The sequence below is a fragment of the Myxine glutinosa genome, chromosome 1 (genome assembly GCF_964187855.1).
Source record: "Myxine glutinosa chromosome 1, kmMyxGlut1.1, whole genome shotgun sequence".
NCBI classification, from domain to species: Eukaryota; Metazoa; Chordata; class Myxini; order Myxiniformes; family Myxinidae; genus Myxine; species Myxine glutinosa.
Window position 1 is genome coordinate 358905660 of NC_136261.1, and position 17677 is coordinate 358923336.

At 49.3% G+C, this 17677-nt stretch overlaps 1 protein-coding gene across 4 annotated transcripts in view; it reads right to left on the bottom strand.

Annotated features, from left to right (window-relative positions):
• LOC137414052 (cortactin-binding protein 2) overlaps positions 1 to 14763 on the bottom strand; it is an 81654-nt gene extending 66891 nt beyond the window's left edge. The window contains exon 1 of one of the 4 annotated variants that reach the window (XM_068099516.2): positions 14479 to 14763. In XM_068099516.2, the coding sequence (XP_067955617.2) occupies positions 14479 to 14562 (84 nt within the window). In that variant the 5' untranslated portion in view covers positions 14563 to 14763. Of the gene's footprint in view, positions 1 to 10753; positions 11279 to 12457; positions 12524 to 14418 lie in introns of those variants that run through there. The other 3 variants (XM_068099539.2, XM_078769967.1, XM_068099531.2) reach the window with 3 other exon arrangements.
• Positions 14764 to 17677: the final 2914 nt, after the last annotated feature.

Sequence of the window (17677 nt, forward strand, 5' to 3'; positions counted from 1 at the left end):
CTTTTGGGCCCCAACGTCGGCTAATTCAGATTTTTCGAGTATGGCTTTACGTGATAAACAAAGAGCGCGGTTCGTAGATCGTAAATCCATTAGTGCCGTGGGCATCGGGTCACTGGGTGCGGCGTAAAAGGGATAACAAGGTAGAGTCCTTACGCTATTATTATCTATCTATAATTCCAGTAATCTCTGTGTGTGTGTGTGTCTGTCTGTCTGTCTGTATGTATGTATGTATGTATGCGACCGCTGTTTCTCGACAACTACCGGTCCGATATACTTGAAACTTGCCAGGTATATTGCTGGGGACCCGAGGATGTGCCTTTTCAAGGTTTGAAATTAATCGGACAAGTGGTTCCCAAGGTATGGTCACCGTACTCGCAAGCCGTTCGCTTTGGCTTTGCGAATGGACCAAACCATTTCATGTAAATAGAGGGGGGGGGGGGGGTTCTGTGGTCGTTGCGAATGGACCAAACCATTTCATGTAAATAGAGGGGGGGGTTCTGTGGTCGTTACTGCCACGTGGTTTCAAAGTTTTTTTTTGTTGTTGTTGTTTGCACGCATGTTTTTTTGCACGCACGTACGGGCAAGCACGTACGGGCGTGCCCGTACGTGCGGGCACGCCCTAGTATAGATAATAACCGGACACAGCTAGGACTTCCAGGAAAGAAGTCGGTATCTCAGAAAAGTGGATGTGGGGTGAATTAACGGGGGTAGAAAAGATCAAGGTTTTTTCAAGGTTTGGTTATCTTGGCATAGATAACCAAGCCTCATCATACACACATGGACTGTCCTGGACAGGAAGAAATGTTTTTTGAAGGAGCGCGTGCAGAACTGGAGACGGCTGCGACAGACAAGTCAAAAGGGCCAGAAAATACAATTTAAAGGCGATACGAATGACAATACCGGCAAGAATACCAGTACGTGTGCAAAGCCATGGAAATCTACGGACTAATGAAGTCCATGGCCATGATGAAGAGAGACATAATCAGTGGTTCTGTGAATGACAGACGTAAGGAGCTCATCTGGGGTCCTTGTGTAGAGCTGGTCCAGGAGAGGAGATTCGAGATGTCTGGGCGAGGAGATCACGGTTCCAACAAATTCAAAGAGCGCTCCAACAGAGCGTTAAAACCCCATTAAAAGGTTAACAGGTTTTAAACAAAACACACCTGCGTAATATAGATGTATACGCTTGACTTTTGATCCAAAAGACAAACATCCAGGATGTAATACACACGGCAGTTTAAATTCAAAGCGATGAAAACCCCAACTGTCTTTCAAGAACAAGTGCTACAAGCATAGATAACAAAGCCTTATCATACATACATACATAGACTGTCCTGGACAGGAAATTCCAGCCACCTAATCTCAATCCAAGCACGCAACAGAAAGCACAGTTTGCACAGTTACCTTCACCGCACGTGAGGAAACACAACCACAATTTGAGAGGAAAATATTATTTTTGCATTCATCAACCAGATCGACGTTGCAGGGGCAACAGATCCGACGGATTCACCCACCCTGCCACCAACTTTTGGGGAAATTGGTAAATCCGCCCATCACGTTCTTGAGAAAAATCAAGAATCCAGGCATCCAAATATGACATTTATGGCATCAAATGAGCCCAAACTGTTCAATAAAGAAAGAAACTCTACAGCAAATGCAAATGAGTATTATTGTGGTACGAAGACAGACATAACTAGATCGGGACATGGTAGAGCGCGCGCATACCTCCACCAGGCTGAACAGTTTATGTTTATGTTTTGTATCCACTGATAAGCCGGATCTGGATTTGGACCTGAACCAAAATCTAATCGGCTTGTTCTGGTCTCCTTACCAGCTCGTCCACCAAGTTTAGTCATAACCAGTCCACTACTTCTTAAATATTTCAGGCTTTATATTTTATATTATATTAAATAGTATAAAAAATTTAAATATAATTTAAAAATATTTGTAATTTAATTTTTTTTAAATATTTGCATATTTTTTACTACTTAAATATTGGTGAATAATCACTTTAAAAAAAAAAATTCTCGTATCCCAATCCATATTCAGATCTTTACCAAAATCGAATCGATTCGGTCTTATCATACACCCAATCTGTCCACCAAGTTTCGTCCAAATCCGTCCACAACTTTTTGAGATATCCCGCAATGTATTGTTTTTGGCCCCATCTCCCAATGGCAAAGAATCACTTGAAAAATTAAATAATTCTCATATCCGAATCCATATTCAGATCTATACCAAAATCGAATCGATTCGGTCTTATCATACACCTAACCTGTCCACCAAGTTTCGTCCAAATCCATCCATAACGTTTTGAGATATCCTGCAATGTATCGTTTTTGGCCCCATCTCCCAATGGCAAAGAATCACATGAAAAATTAAATAATTCACATATCCGAATTCATATTCAGATCTTTACCAAAATCCGTCCACAACTCTGAGATATCCTGCTAGATATCGTTTTTTAGTTCACCTGGAACGAAGTTCGGGGGAGCTTCATGCGATGGCGCGTCGTCCGTCCTTCAGTCCATCAGTCCGTCAGTCTGTAAACACTTGAAACTTCTTCTCCGAAACCGCTGATGGGATTGCGACCAAATTTGGCACAAATGTTTTTTGTTGTTTTGTGACTAAAGTTTGTTCGCGGTATTAAAAAAAAAGAAAAAAAGAAGGTTGTCAGGGCGTCTACCGGGGGTCAAAGTGGATCCAGGTATGACCCCCTCCCCCCAAATAGGAATTTGCTTTGTCCTCTGAAACTACACACACTATTTCGATCAAACTTTACCACAACCTTCATCACCCGGGATGAAGTTTGTTCACGATGTTTGTTCACGGTGTTAAAAACAAAATCTGCCCCTTTGGGGGTCTACGGGGTGTCAAAGTGGGTCCAGGTTTGACTCCCCAAAATACAGTCGCGGTCAAAAATATTGGCACCCTTGCACTTTTTTCAAATAACATTTTCTCGAAAAATAAGTTGAAATTGACAAAAGTATTTGGTCTCCACAATTCTTTATTTCACTGTTAATATTTCAGAACCTTTGTTTTTGATTCAGAACTTAATATATCCTTTTAAATCAGAAAAGAAAAAGAAATGGCATTGACAAAATTATTGACACCCTCGACTTAATATTTGGTAGCACAGACACAAAATAACTGCAGTCAAGCGCTTCCTATAGCCATGAATGAGCTTCCTAGACCTCTCTACTGGCAGTTTGACCCACTCTTCTTGTGCAAACTGCTCCAGTTCTCCCAGATTTGAAGGGTGCCTTCTCCCAACTGCTGTTTTCAGATCTCCCCACAGGTGTTCAATAGGATTTAAATCTGGACTAATTTCTGGCCACTTCAGAACAGTCCAGAGTTTTATCTTGAACCATTCCTGGGTGCTTTTTGAAGTGTGTTTGGGGTCATTGTCCTGCTGCAAGACCCATGACCTTCAACGGAGACCAAACTTTCTGACACTGTGTTGAACATTGTGCTCCAAAATGCCTTGGTAATCTCCTGATTTCATGATGCCATGCACACATTCAAAGCATCTAGTGCCAGAGGCAGCACAGCAACCCCAAAACATCACTGAACCTCCTCCATGTTTGACTGTAGGGAAGGTGTTCTTTTCTTTGAAAGCTTCCTTTTGTTTTCTGTAAACATAGAGATGATGTGCTTTACAAAAAAGCTCGAATTCGGTCTCATCTGTCCATGGGACATTCTCCCAGAAGGATTTTGGCTTGTTCAGGTGTGTTTTGGCAAACTCCAGTTTCTCTCTCTCTCTCTCTCTCTCTACCAATGTCTCTACCAATGCCTCACTCTACCGCCCGTGATGTACCAATGTTTGTTCATGGCATTAAAAAAAAAATCTGCCCCTTTGGGGATCTACAGGGGAGTTGACCCCCAAAATAGGTATTTTCTCAGAAACTACACATGCAATTCTGATGAAACTTGACCACAACCTTCATCAGCTGTGATGTACCAGTTTGTTCCTGGCATTTAAACAATCGGGGTCTAAGGTTGTCTATGGGGGGGCTTGCCCCACAAAATAGGTATTTGCTTTTTTCTCAGAACCTACACACACAATTTGAATGAATCTTCACCACAACCTTCATCATCTGTGATGTACCAAAGTTTGTTCCTGGCATTTAAAAAATCGGGGTCTAAGGTGGTCTATGGGGGGGGCTTGCCCCCCAAAATAGGTATTTGCTTTTTTCTCAGAACCTACACACACAATTTGAATGAATCTTCACCACAACCTTCATCATCTGTGATGTACCAAAGTTTGTTCAAGGCATTGGAAAAATTGGGGTCTAAGGTGGTCTATGGGGGGGCTTGCCCCCTAAAATAGGTATTTGCTTTTTTCTCAGAACCTAAACACACAATTTGAATGAATCTTCACCACAACCTTCATCATCTGTGATGTACCAAAGTTTGTTCAAGGCATTGGAAAAATTGGGGTCTAAGGTGGTCTATGGGGGGGGGCTTTCCCCCTAAAATAGGTATTTGCTTTTTTCTCAGAACCTACACACACAATTTGAATGAATCTTCACCACAACCTTCATCATCTGTGATGTACCAATGTTTGTTCAAGGCATTGGAAAAATTGGGGTCTAAGGAGGTACACGGGATAGGAGGGAGGCGGGGGGGTTGCCCCCCCAAAATAGGTATTTTTTTTCGTTTGTTTGTTTAAAGTCTTATGATTATGTCAGTATGATTCTACATGCTGCCCTGTCTTCTAGCAACTATTGAAATTGGTTTTAAATACCTCTAGTCGGTGCAGTATACTGTCTATTCTACCAGGTGAGCGCCAGGGGTATTGCCCCTATGTTTGTCATATCTCGCAATGGTGAGGAATCACTTAAATAAATTCTACTAGCCGGATCCGGATCTTCATCAAAATCGAATCGATTAGCTCTTGTCGCACATCCAACATCTCCAACAAGTTTCGTCCGAATTCGTCCACATTTTTTTTTGAGATATCTTGTTCACAGACAAACAGACAAACAGACAGGGGTGAAATCATAACCTCCATCCACCTTCTGTGGCAGAGGTAACTAGAACGGTATTCGGTATAGAGCACACCTCCGCCAAGCTGAACAGCTAACATTTCGTATCCCACTGATAGGCCGGATCTGAATCCAGACCCGAACCAAATTCTAATCGGCTTGTTCTGGTCACCTAATCAACTCGTACATCAAATTCTGTTCGAATCCGTCCATAACCTTTTGAGATATCCTGCTCACAAATAAACAGAGAAACAAACAAAGGTGAAAACACAAACTCCGGCCACCTTCGCTGGTGGAGGTATCCAGAATGTTTGCCAACAGCAGTTTCCTTTACCAATTCTACTAGTGTTTAATATGCAGTTTACGATTCCACATTCTCAGAGACAAATTGTTTTATTTAACCCAAAAATGATCCGAGCATAAAAGGAGAGAATGATTTTCCTTTGCCAAGAACTCAACATGGAAGATATAGCGAACACGGAGCAAAATGTACTTTGGTACTCTTCCGCATTTATGAAATTTTACGTTAGGCCATCAGGCCCCAAAGCCTAGTGTTGTCTTAACAGTTAAGGTGGCTAGTTTAAAATCTTAGGGTCCTGGGTTTGAGCCCCTATTGTGCCGTTAAATAGCACCGGGTGGGTCGACTCAGCAAGTCATCCTTCCGGGGTTGGCAAAATGAGTTATGCCCATGTCCATTCGAGTATCCTGCGTCGGAGAGGCAACCCGTCCAGGATTGTGCCCCCATGCCAATGGAAAGCTGAGAGAGAGAGAGGGATGGGGGAGAGAGAGAGAGGGATGGGGGAGAGAGAGAGAGAGGGATGGGGGAGAGAGAGAGAGAGGGATGGGGGAGGGGGAGAGAGAGGGATGGGAGAGAGAGATGGGGGAGAGAGAGAGAGGGATGGGGGAGAGAGAGAGAGGGATGGGGGAGAGAGAGAGAGGGATGGGGGGAGAGAGGGATGGGGGAGAGAGAGGGATGGGGGAGAGAGAGGGATGGGGGAGAGAGAGAGAGAGAGATGGGGGAGAGAGAGAGAGGGATGGGGGAGAGAGAGAGAGAGGGATGGGGGAGAGAGAGAGAGGGATGGGGGAGAGAGAGAGAGGGATGGGGGAGAGAGAGAGAGGGATGGGGGAGAGAGAGAGAGGGATGGGGGAGAGAGAGAGAGGGATGGGGGAGAGAGAGAGGGGGAGAGATGGGGGAGAGAGAGAGAGGGATGGGGGAGAGAGAGAGAGGGATGGGGGAGAGAGAGAGAGGGATGGGGGAGAGAGAGAGAGGGATGGGGGAGAGAGAGAGAGGGATGGGGGAGAGAGAGAGAGGGATGGGGGAGAGAGAGAGGGGGAGAGATGGGGGAGAGGGAATGGGAGAGAGAGAAAAGGCGAAGGAAGGGAGGGACGCACAAACACAGAGGCACAGGCGCACACCCACACCTTCCCAACGTGTGTGACACTGTGAGCTATTTCCCGAACTTGTACAAACACACAATTCCACTTCTGTACAGGATATGATTGTATCATTGTCATTCTTCCAAAAGTTTTGTGTTATTTGGTTAAATATTTTTCACTTCCCTCTGTTCACCAGGACATTTCCTGAATAAACATTTCATCACAATTATCATGCTTAACGCCCTTATACCTGAGGTGTACGCAGCTCATGTTTTCACCCAATTCTGTCTATCTATCTGTCTGTCTGTCTGTGAGCACGATGTCCTAAAAGGTTGTGGACGGATCCGGACGAAAGTCGGTGGACAGGTTGGGTGTGTGTGAAAAGGACGAATGGTTCGATCCGGATACAAATCCAGATATGAGAATTTTTTAAATTCCAAAGTGATTCTTCAAAATCGAGTCGCCAAAAACAATATGTAGCAAGATATTTCAAAAAGTTGTGGACGAGTTATGACTAAACTTGGTGGACGAGTTGGTTCGGCGACGAGAACAAGCCGATTCGATTTTGGTTCAGATCCTAATCTGGATCCGGCCTGTCGGTGGGACACAACACACAAACTGTTCAGCCTGGTGGGGGTTTGCTCTCTACCGAGTGCTTTTTCTCGCTAATATTGAATAAATGTGCAGCTTTGCATTCAAGGATCATCATACATAGTTTGGTCGCACATTGGTGGCTGAGATTAGAACTTCGTGGACTTCACTTTGTTGGTTTCCTCAATGTATGATTTATTATTATTTTACTATCGTGCTGTTTATGCCTTTCCCCGACAGGTGATTAGGGCAGGGTGCAACTGAATGAAGGGAACATAATTGTTAATCCACCCAGGAAGTTATTATCCACATTACAGGATGTCATTGTGCCAATTGGAAATTTGAAACCTTCCAAAATTGAAATATCAAACATTACCATCCGCGAGGAAGGTTTAGTGCGTGACGCCTACCATGTTTGTTTTTCTTCATCGTGCGCAACAGGCCGTTGTGTGTTCCGATTGGTGAGAAGCTATTTGCCGATGTCGTGTCGCTGTTTTAATGCACACGTGGCAATATCGATGGCTCCTGTGTATGTGTGAGGCTTTCCGGGGACGGCGCCTGACCAGGTGCGAAAGGCAGTGGGCGGGAGTAAAAAGGTGTATAGGGGTGGTGTAGGTCAAAGGGCAATCCATGTTCTCCTCCGTAGCCTCAGCTGAGTTGGAAACTCGTTCTTTGGGCTTGGTTAATGAATCGACTAATTAAATATCAATGTAGTCAGTCGAGCTGTGTCTGAAGTCATCACCAAATCCCGCATTGCCAGGGTGGCATGCCCTGGCATTCTAATCTTGGAGAAAGCAAATGTTTTATTTCTGGGCCAAGCAGTTGCTGGATCCCTTGTTGAAACAAAACTTGTTGAAAGTATTGTTGAAAAAGATACTTGTTGAAAGTACTAACGTGACTCGGCGCGCTCCGTACGCCTCACCACACGTCGTTTCAGAAGGGTAGGCATCTTTGACCATTTCAGTGTCTTTTGGGTCTTCATGGTGTTTTGGGTCTTCATGGTGTTTTGGGTCTTCAGGGTCTTTTGGGTCCTCTGGGCCTTTAAGGGTATTTTGGGTCTTTGAGGTGTTTTGGGTCTTTAGGGTCTTTAGGGTCTTTTGTGTCATTGGTCTCTTTGGTGTCTTTGGTGTCTTTGGTGTCTTTGGTGTCTTTTGGGTCTTTTGGGTCTTTGGTATCTTCAGAGGCTTTTGTGTCTTAAGGGTGTTCGGCGTCTTAAGGGTGTTCGGCGTCTTAAGGGTGTTCGGCGCCTTAAGGGTGTTCGGTGTCTTTTGGGTGTTTTGGGTCTTTAGGGTGTTTTGGGTCTTAGTGGTCTGAAGGGCCTTGGAGAAATTAAAGGGTCGTCAAAGGTCTGAGGGGTCTCAGCAGTCTTATCGCAATTAAGAGGGTTAATTAAGAGGGTGGTAATTTTATTTGAAGAAGACGACGTTTTCGTCGCATATAAACATAGCGACAAAACCATATACGTTTCCTCTATTATAATAAGATTTCACAAATTACAGGTTGTGCACAAAAAATAGAAACCCCAATGTAAAGTCACTTAATAGGGCATTGGGCCACCATGTTGGGCCACTACGGCCTGTATGCGCTGTGGCAGAGAGTCCACCAGCGTCTGGAAGTCTTCAGGAGGGATGCGGCACCATTCTTCCACGAGAAGGTCGATCAATTCACACCTGGTTGATGGACGTGGAAAACGTCGTCTCAGGAGTCGTTCCAGAATATCCCATAAATGCTCGATTGGGTTCCGATCTGGTGACTGAGAAGGTCATGATATATGGACAACATCAGTGTCATGCTTTTCATACCATTGGGCGACCGACCACACGTGCTCTGTGGATGGGAGAATTGTCATCCTGGAAGATGACAATTTGTCATCATCCTCCAACCGCAGTCCTTTCACTTCACGGATCCCTACCAAACAGTGTGCGGCACCACGGTGTTGAGAGGACTACAACTACGACTACTTGTTTATACATAATGTTGATCAGACAATCACAAACAAAACACCAAAAAAAGAAACCAGAGCGACAAAGAACAAAGTTACCATGTCAGATTTGCCCAAACAGCTCTGTGAGCTGCGGCGGATTTCAGTTTGTCCGTATGCGGCCCAGTGTCGCTGCAGACAATATTAATCAAGGTCAGGTTCAACCGACCAACTCTCCTTTCTGATGGCTTCCAAAATTGGACGCTATTTGCTGCTTCTTCTTCTTCGTGCAGGAGGACATGACCCACCAATCTCAAACGCCTCTTCCTCACAACATCAGAAATTTTTGGACTACATTAAATATATTGAACCACCTTTAGAGGCCATTTTTCCTTGCAGACCAGGGGTTGCCCTTTTTCGGAAACCTTGGTCCCCTTTTTGAACCAATGTTTTATGGCCCTTCCTGCCACCAACCCTGTTAGTTGCCTCTTGTGACTGCATTCAATATAAAGTATAAACTGGGCAAATACCTCTCAGGACATAGGCATAACCAAATTGTGAATTGGAAGTTTTTGACCAATGCGAACCAGGGAAAAACCCAAACCGACTGCAAGTAGCTGGACGTCCTGTCCCGTCAAGCCACAAAGAGCAGGCATCGAACCGAGCGAGGCACGTGAGATGTGTCTGCATTCCGGAATGCTGACACATGGGATACTGTCCGTGGAACCCCAACGGGAAACGAGGACATGCATTGAATATCACAGCTAGCGGTCCTCACGCGGCCGGAATAACGCCTTCGCATGGACAATGAAACGGCGGAATTGACTCACGGAGATACAACCTGGCGGACACCCACCCATTCCGTCCGGACCCATAATTTGCACTGTGGGGCAAAAATTAATATGGATATTAAAAAAAACAAAATGCCAACGTACGCCGGTCCAGTGCGAAGCATCTAAACACATTCAAGGGATAGATTGTATCAACATTTCAAGCAAATATAAATAAACAAGCAATTTTATTATTTTGGGATATACCTCTTTATAAGGAAGCCTGGTGTTGGCTTAGCGGATAAGGTGCCGGCTTGGGATCCTGGATTTGAATCCCGGTTGATCGCTGAATTAACACCAGGCGGGTTGACTCAGCCTGTCATCCTTCCGAGGTCGGCAAATTGAGTACCAGTTCACTGGTAATTCCCTGTGTGTCGCAAGAGGTGACTAACAGGGTTGGCGGCAGGAAGAGCATTCGGCCGTAAAACATTGCTTCAAAAAAGGAGAACATGGTGCCCGAAAAAGGCCAACCCCCACTCTGTGGGGAAAAATGGCCTCTATCGGTGGTTTATACCTCTTTATAAGGAACTCAAAACGAGGTCGGAATGCTACGGCTGACCCATAAAGCCTCTTTGTGTTTCGAGTATCTGTGTTCCTATAATCCGACTCATCCCTCCAATCATAGAAAATGACAGCTCACTGGCACGTCATGTGAACACCGCCCAAACACCCCCCCACAAATTCCAACCCACGACCATTACATCACCGTGCTCATCTGAACGTACAGTTTGTATGTAGATAATAATACGTCACAAATCCATGCGGATTTCAACACAGTACATAGGATTTGAACCCAGGATCACAGCATCACGAGGGAAGAGCCCAGATGGGAATGCCATACCTGCACGCTGCTAAACACTCTAGAAAATGGAAATTCATTAATTGGGAAGGAAAGCGTTCAACAAAAAAAACAAAAAAAAACTAAATAAACTTCAGCATCAATATCTCTTTGAAAAAAAGCATCAGGCCTTCCAGGAAGGACCTTTTCCACCACACGACTGTCCGGACTGACCCTGCTGACACACCGTGTAACCTATAAATCGTACCTTGCGCTCCGCCAGCCTTTGTCCCCTGGCTCCAATCTTCAGACCATGCACATGCTGAGCTCGGCTCAGCTGCCATCTGCTGCTTCCGCCACATCCCGCAAGGAGCCGCAGGGGCTTTACCGGAATCGACGCATCGATTCGGCCAGATCTCCTCAATGTCACATCAGCCTGAAGTGGAAACTGTTTTCGAACAAAGCCACAAGTGGGCCATCAGGGGAACATAAAGCGGAAGTCTCTCTTCGACTATCCAATGGCCAATTGTTCTTTGTGTTCGGACATCCTGTGGAGGTTTTATTCCTTTGCTTCGAAGCTCAGAAAATAGTGCGGGATTTGGTGGAGACTTCAGACAGCTCAACTCAACTCAAGACACAGATCAACTTCAGACACAACATTGATATTTAATTAATTGATTGATTAATCAAGCCCCAACAACGAGTTTCCAACTCGGCTGAGGCTATGGAGGAGAAAATGGATTGCCCTTAACAGCCAGACAGCCCGGTGAAAACCTCCGTCCACCTTTGGTGGCAAAGCCAACAACCACAAAACCTGCCTTGAAGCCAATTGGGTTTGTGCGTGTTTTCGTAATCAGGTTCCAACACAAATACTTGAACAGGTAATACACATGTTTACAATTCACCCTGGCAACGAAGCACGTCAAATTCAGCATTTCTCTAATAATATCCAAGGCGAATCGATAACATTACAAGCAAGCTTCATAAGGGTGTGTCAATTAACCAACCATGGAAATGACCACTAAGAGGAGGAGTGAAGAAGAGCATGAGTAAGAGGATGGAAGACAAGTGGTCTTTTCTTACTTTAACCTGGCTTCATTCCATTCTCAAGTCGTTATCTATCTCCATTATTTATATATAAGAACATCCCCACCCTTCTTCAGAATGAGCAAATACCAGACACACAGGCATGTCTGTGCCCAGCATGCAGTGAGGAGGAAACCAAAACAACAAATGGTTTCTTCAAAAAACAAGCTTCTGAAACTTGTGACTGTCCAAGTGCATTTTGGTCGTCTGGTCGGTAGGTCGTCCGAAGGGCCAGGACGGAGCGTTGTCGCTTTAAGCCACAATGTCCACAGGTGCGGGATCAGGATCAGGAGGGATGATCCGTGTGAAAGACGAACGACCGAATGGACGGACAAAACAATAATCTCAACACAAGCTGTACGTCATATGTTCTGCAGACAAAGTCACATGTACATACCAATCGGGCAGATGGCTGCGACACTGTCCAGCGAGTATAATCCAATCAAAAGGGAAGCAGAGGTGTTTCATAGACAGAAAGGCAAACCCAAAGTGGGAAATAGGTTAATATAGGAGACAGGTAAATGGGAGACAGGTGAATGATCAACTCAACCTCTTTCATCCAGGATTACATCGTCTTGCTCGAACCCATTTTGCATTGCCAACACACATTCCTTGACATTCCATGACATTCCATTCTGGTGAAGCCACAATGAGAAAACATCCATGCACACACCTCAGTGAAAGTGGTAAACACACCTGAAAGCATGGAAAAGGACCATCTGACTGCTGGGCTGGGCACACCTGAAAGCATGGAAAAGGACCATCTGACTGAAGCTTACATCCCAATCAAGGGGCTTCATCGTAGAGTACGGGCACGTGTGGATCAAGCAACACCTGCCTACCTGTGCACGTGCCAATTAGCACTCTCCAAAATCGATGACCTTACCATGGAAGGTTGAACGGTCAAAGAGCTATGGACAAGCTAGACAATCACCACGGCAAGGAGCGGACAAGCCTGAGTGGGTCAACTTTAAATTAAATGTCCAAACCTGAAACAACCAAAATATGAACAATCATGGAAGGATACACACTTAAGGTCATCACTTTTTGGGAGTGGGTCAAATACAATATAATACAACTATAACAATAGTTCACCACATGACACAATGGTGCTTCAATTGTAGAAACATTTTGTGTTTAGTTTGAATGAAGCAGGATAAACTGACTGTGGAACAAGTCATTTCACAAATCCGTCGGAAAGAAGCATCAGCAAAAGAACATGATCAAAGTAGGAATTCCAAGTGATCGATCGATCGCGGATTCCAGAAACCTCGAACACGCACAGTGTTCGCCGACGCCGGGTCCAGACGACCCGGACAGGGGTGCATGGACATCGAGATGCACCCCTGTCCGGGACACCCCTGTGCCTGTCTGGGAGGATGCACCCCTGTCACGGTCCGGGACTATGAAAAGGCTGCGCGGAGACAGACAGCCACCGGCAAAGGAGACCGTGCAAAGACAGACAGTGGGACGAGCCATGGAGCGACAGACTGCCATCCAGACTGGGCCGCAGACAAGAACTACCCAGACGAGGCCATGGAGCGACAGACAGTGACCCCAGATGGGGATACGGAGAGGCAGACAATAACCCGGACAGGGTCGCGGAGCGACAATGACCCGGACGGGGCCGCGGAGTGACACACAGTAACCCGGACGGGGCCATGGAGCGACAGCCAGCCATGTGGACGGGGCCATGGAGCGACAGACAGCCACCAGGACTGGGCCATGGAGCGACAGACAGCCACCCGGACTGGGCCATGGAGCGACAGACAGCCACCCGGACTGGGCCATGGAGCGACAGACAGCCACCCGGACTGGGCCATGGAGCGACAGACAGCCACCCGGACTGGGCCATGGAGCGACAGACAGCCACCCGGACTGGGCCATGGAGCGATAGACAGTAACCTGGACGAAGCCATGGAGCGACAGCCAGTCACCCGGACTGGGCCATGGAGCGACAGACAGCCACCCAAACAGGGCAGCAGAGCGACAGACAGTAACCCGGACGGGGCCACGGAGCAACACACAGTAACCCAGACGGGGCCATGGAGCGACAGGCAGTAACCTGGACGGGGCCACGGAGTGACAGACAGTAACCGAGACAGGGCCACGGAGTGACAGACAGTGACCGGACGGGGCCACGGAGTGACAGCCAGCCACCGAGACAGGGCCACGGAGCGACAGTCACTCAGTGAGTAACATGGACGGGGTCACGGAGCGACAGTCCCTCAGTCAATAACATGGACGGGGCCTCATGGTGACGGAAAACCACCTGGACAGAGCCGCGGAGCGACACTCAGTAACACCGACGGGGCCGTGGAGTGACAGTCCCTCAGTCAGTAACACAGAGAGGGCTGCGGAGCGACAGTCTCAGTCAGTAACACAGACGGGGCTGCGGAGCGACAGTCGCTCAGTCAGTAACACAGAGGAGGCTGCGGAGCGACAGTCTCTCAGTGAGTAACACGAACGGAACTAAAGAGCGACAGTCCCTCAGTGAATAACAGAGGGGATGCGGGGCGACAGTCTCTCAGTCAGTAACACAGAGGAGGCTGCGGAGCGACAGTCCCTCAGTCTAACACAGAGGGGTCTGCAGAGCGAGTGTCTCAGTCAGTAACACAGAGGCTGCGGAGCGACAGTCCCTCAGTCAGTAACACGAACGGAGCCAAAGAGCGACAATCTGTCTGTCAGTAACATGGAGTTGGACGGAGCCATATAGAGCGACATTCCCTCTGTCAGTAACCCGGACGAGGCCGAGCAGTGACAGACAACCACCCGGACGGAGCTACGCGTGGACATACAGCCCTCGGACGGCGCCGCGCGCGGACACACAGATGGAGCGATCCTCACTCGGAGATGGACTCAGAATCCTGACGGTGTCCACACATTTTATCTCGCGCCGTTTTTCACCTGTGCGTGTGCCGCGTGTGATGCGCGCACCACCGGCACCGGGCTCAGCACGGCGCGAGATCGGCCCGGAGCGCCAGCTTCCATGATGCGGACGTCACGTGACAGTATTTCGCGGAATGGGTGGAGGTTCGTGGAGAGGTTCAAAGGGGAGGAGAATGGCAGGGGAGGAGATGGTGGAGAGGGACGACGGGGAGGTGATGGATTCGGGGAGTGGGGGAGATGGATTCGGGGAGTGGGGGAGATGGATGCGGGGAGTGGGGGAGATGGATTCGGGGAGTGGGGGAGATGGATTCGGGGAGTGGGGGAGATGGATGCGGGGAGTGGGGGAGATGGATTCGGGGAGTGGGGGAGATGGATTCGGGGAGTGGGGGAGATGGATTCGGGGAGTGGGGGAGATGGATTCGGGGAGTGGGGGAGATGGATTCGGGGAGTGGGGGAGATGGATGCGGGGAGTGGGGGAGATGGATTCGGGGAGTGGGGGAGATGGATGCGGGGAGTGGGGGAGATGGATGCGGGGAGTGGGGGAGATGGATGCGGGGAGTGGGGGAGATGGATGCGGGGAGTGGGGGAGATGGATGCGGGGAGTGGGGGAGATGGATGCGGGGAGTGGGGGAGATGGATGCGGGGAGTGGGGGAGATGGATGCGGGGAGTGGGGGAGATGGATGCGGGGAGTGGGGGAGATGGATGCGGGGAGTGGGGGAGATGGATGCGGGGAGTGGGGGAGATGGATGCGGGGAGTGGGGGAGATGGATGCGGGGAGTGGGGGAGATGGATGCGGGGAGTGGGGGAGATGGATGCGGGGAGTGGGGGAGATGGATGCGGGGAGTGGGGGGATGGATGCGGGGAGTGGGGGAGATGGATGCGGGGAGTGGGGGAGATGGATGCGGGGAGTGGGGGAGATGGATGCGGGGAGTGGGGGAGATGGATGCGGGGAGTGGGGGAGATGGATGCGGGGAGTGGGGGAGATGGATGCGGGGAGTGGGGGAGATGGATGCGGGGAGTGGGGGAGATGGATGCGGGGAGTGGGGGAGATGGATGCGGGGAGTGGGGGAGATGGATGCGGGGAGTGGGGGAGATGGATGCGGGGAGTGGGGGAGATGGATGCGGGGAGTGGGGGAGATGGATGCGGGGAGTGGGGGAGATGGATGCGGGGAGTGGGGGAGATGGATGCGGGGAGTGGGGGAGATGGATGCGGGGAGTGGGAGAGTTGGATGCGGGGAGTGGGGGAGATGGATGCGGGGAGTGGGGGAGATGGAGGGGACAGATGGGGAGATGGAAGGGGGAGATGGAGGGGACAGAGGGGGAGATGGAGGGAACAGAGGGGGAGATGGAGAGGACAGAGGGGGAGATGGAGGGGACAGAGGGGGAGATGGAGGGGACAGAGGGGGAGATGGAGGGGACAGAGGGGGAGATGGAGGGGACAGAGGGGGAGATGGAGGGGACAGAGGGAGAGATGGAGGGGACAGAGGGGGAGATGGAGGGGGCAGAGGGGGAGATGGAGGGGACAGAGGGGGGAGATGGAGGGGACAGAGGGGGAGATGGAGGGGACAGAGGGGGAGATGGAGGGGACAGAGGGGGAGATGGAGGGGACAGAGGGGGAGATGGAAGGGGGCGATGGAGGGGACAGAGGGGGAGATGGAGGGGACAGAGGAGGAGATGGAGGGGACAGAGGAGGAGATGGAGGGGACAGAGGAGGAGATGGAGGGGACAGAGGGGGAGATGGAGGGGACAGAGGGGGAGATGGAGGGGACAGAGGGGGAGATGGAGGGGACAGAGGGGGAGATGGAGGGGACAGAGAGGGAGATAAAGGGAGGGGCGGGTTGAAGGGGAGAGAGGTGAGGGGAGAGGAAGAGAGGGGATGAGATGAGGAAGAGGCGGTGAGAGGGGAGGAGAAGGTGGAGGGGGTAGAGGAGGAGGGATGGAGTGGCAGGGGTGGAGGGGGAGAGGGGAGAGGGTGGAGTCGTGTGAGGAGGGGAGGGAGAGGGTGTAGGATGAGGGGGGAGAGGGGTGGGATGAGGGGGAGAGGGGAAGAGGGGAAGAGGTTAGGGGTGGAACGGGGGAAGAGGGGCGAGGAGATGAGCGGAGGGAAGAGGAGGTGTTAGGGGTGGAGACGGCAGAAGTGGGGGAAGAGATGAGAGGAGGGAAAGGGAGGAGGGGAGGAGGTGGTGAAAATGTGAGGCGAGTGAGGAAAGGGGAGAGAAGCAAGGGAGGGAAGGGGAGAGGGGAGAGGTGGCGTGGGGAAAAAGGAGAGGCTGGGAGGAGGTTAAAGGAGGGCGGGGGAGAGAGGAAATGGGGAGGGGGTAAAATGGAGAGAGGGGGAAAGGGGAGAGAAGGAGCTTGAAAGGGGAAGGGAGATGAGAGGAGGGGCAGGGCAGGGGAAAATGGGGGAAAGGGTAGGGGTAGGTGCCGGGGAAAGAGGAAAAAGGGGTGGGGAGGAGTGTCGGATGGGGAGGGATAGGGGAAGAGTGTGAGTTAGTGGGCAGGGGAGCCGGGAGGCCAAAAGGGTGGGGAGGCAGAAGGGGATGGGAAAGTGGTGATCACAAGGGGAGGGAAGGAAGGGATGGGGCAGAGACGGGAAGGAAGGGAGAGGTTGGAAAAAAAACGGGTTGTGTCTGAGATTCGGAAGAGGTGTATAATATTAAAGGCAAAAGATCAACATTGTTCGTGTCACGTGTGCGCGTACCTGCCTAGTCCAGGTAACAACTCCACTCATGAGTCATGGTGTATACGAGCGTTCTCATTAAGTCAGGATGGTCCCTTTATAAGTTGTTTTTCATATCAATTTGTACGTAATTGGTTTATTAATTACCACCAATTCGTGACAATGACACAGCACGATTCAAACCTATAAACGTTCTAACAAGTAAATAATATTTCACGAGGATTTTTTTTTTAATGAACAACAACATTTGCCACCACTGACTGACTGAGTGGAATGGTTAGAGCGGCTCTGAGGTCAGAGGGCGAACCCCAGCCGGGGCATATCAAATACTTTAAAAATGGTACGTGCTGCTTCCTTGCTTGACGTTCAGCATTTAAAAAAGACAGAGTACAGATGAACAACCTTCATTTGGCAACCATTTCGCAGGATTTGATGGACCGTGACCAGTGACCTATTCCTGTGTTGAAGCTCTTGTGTGAGCGGTGTGTTTTGAGGAGACGTGCGCCGTCGGTTGCTTCGTATCTCGTACATTTAAC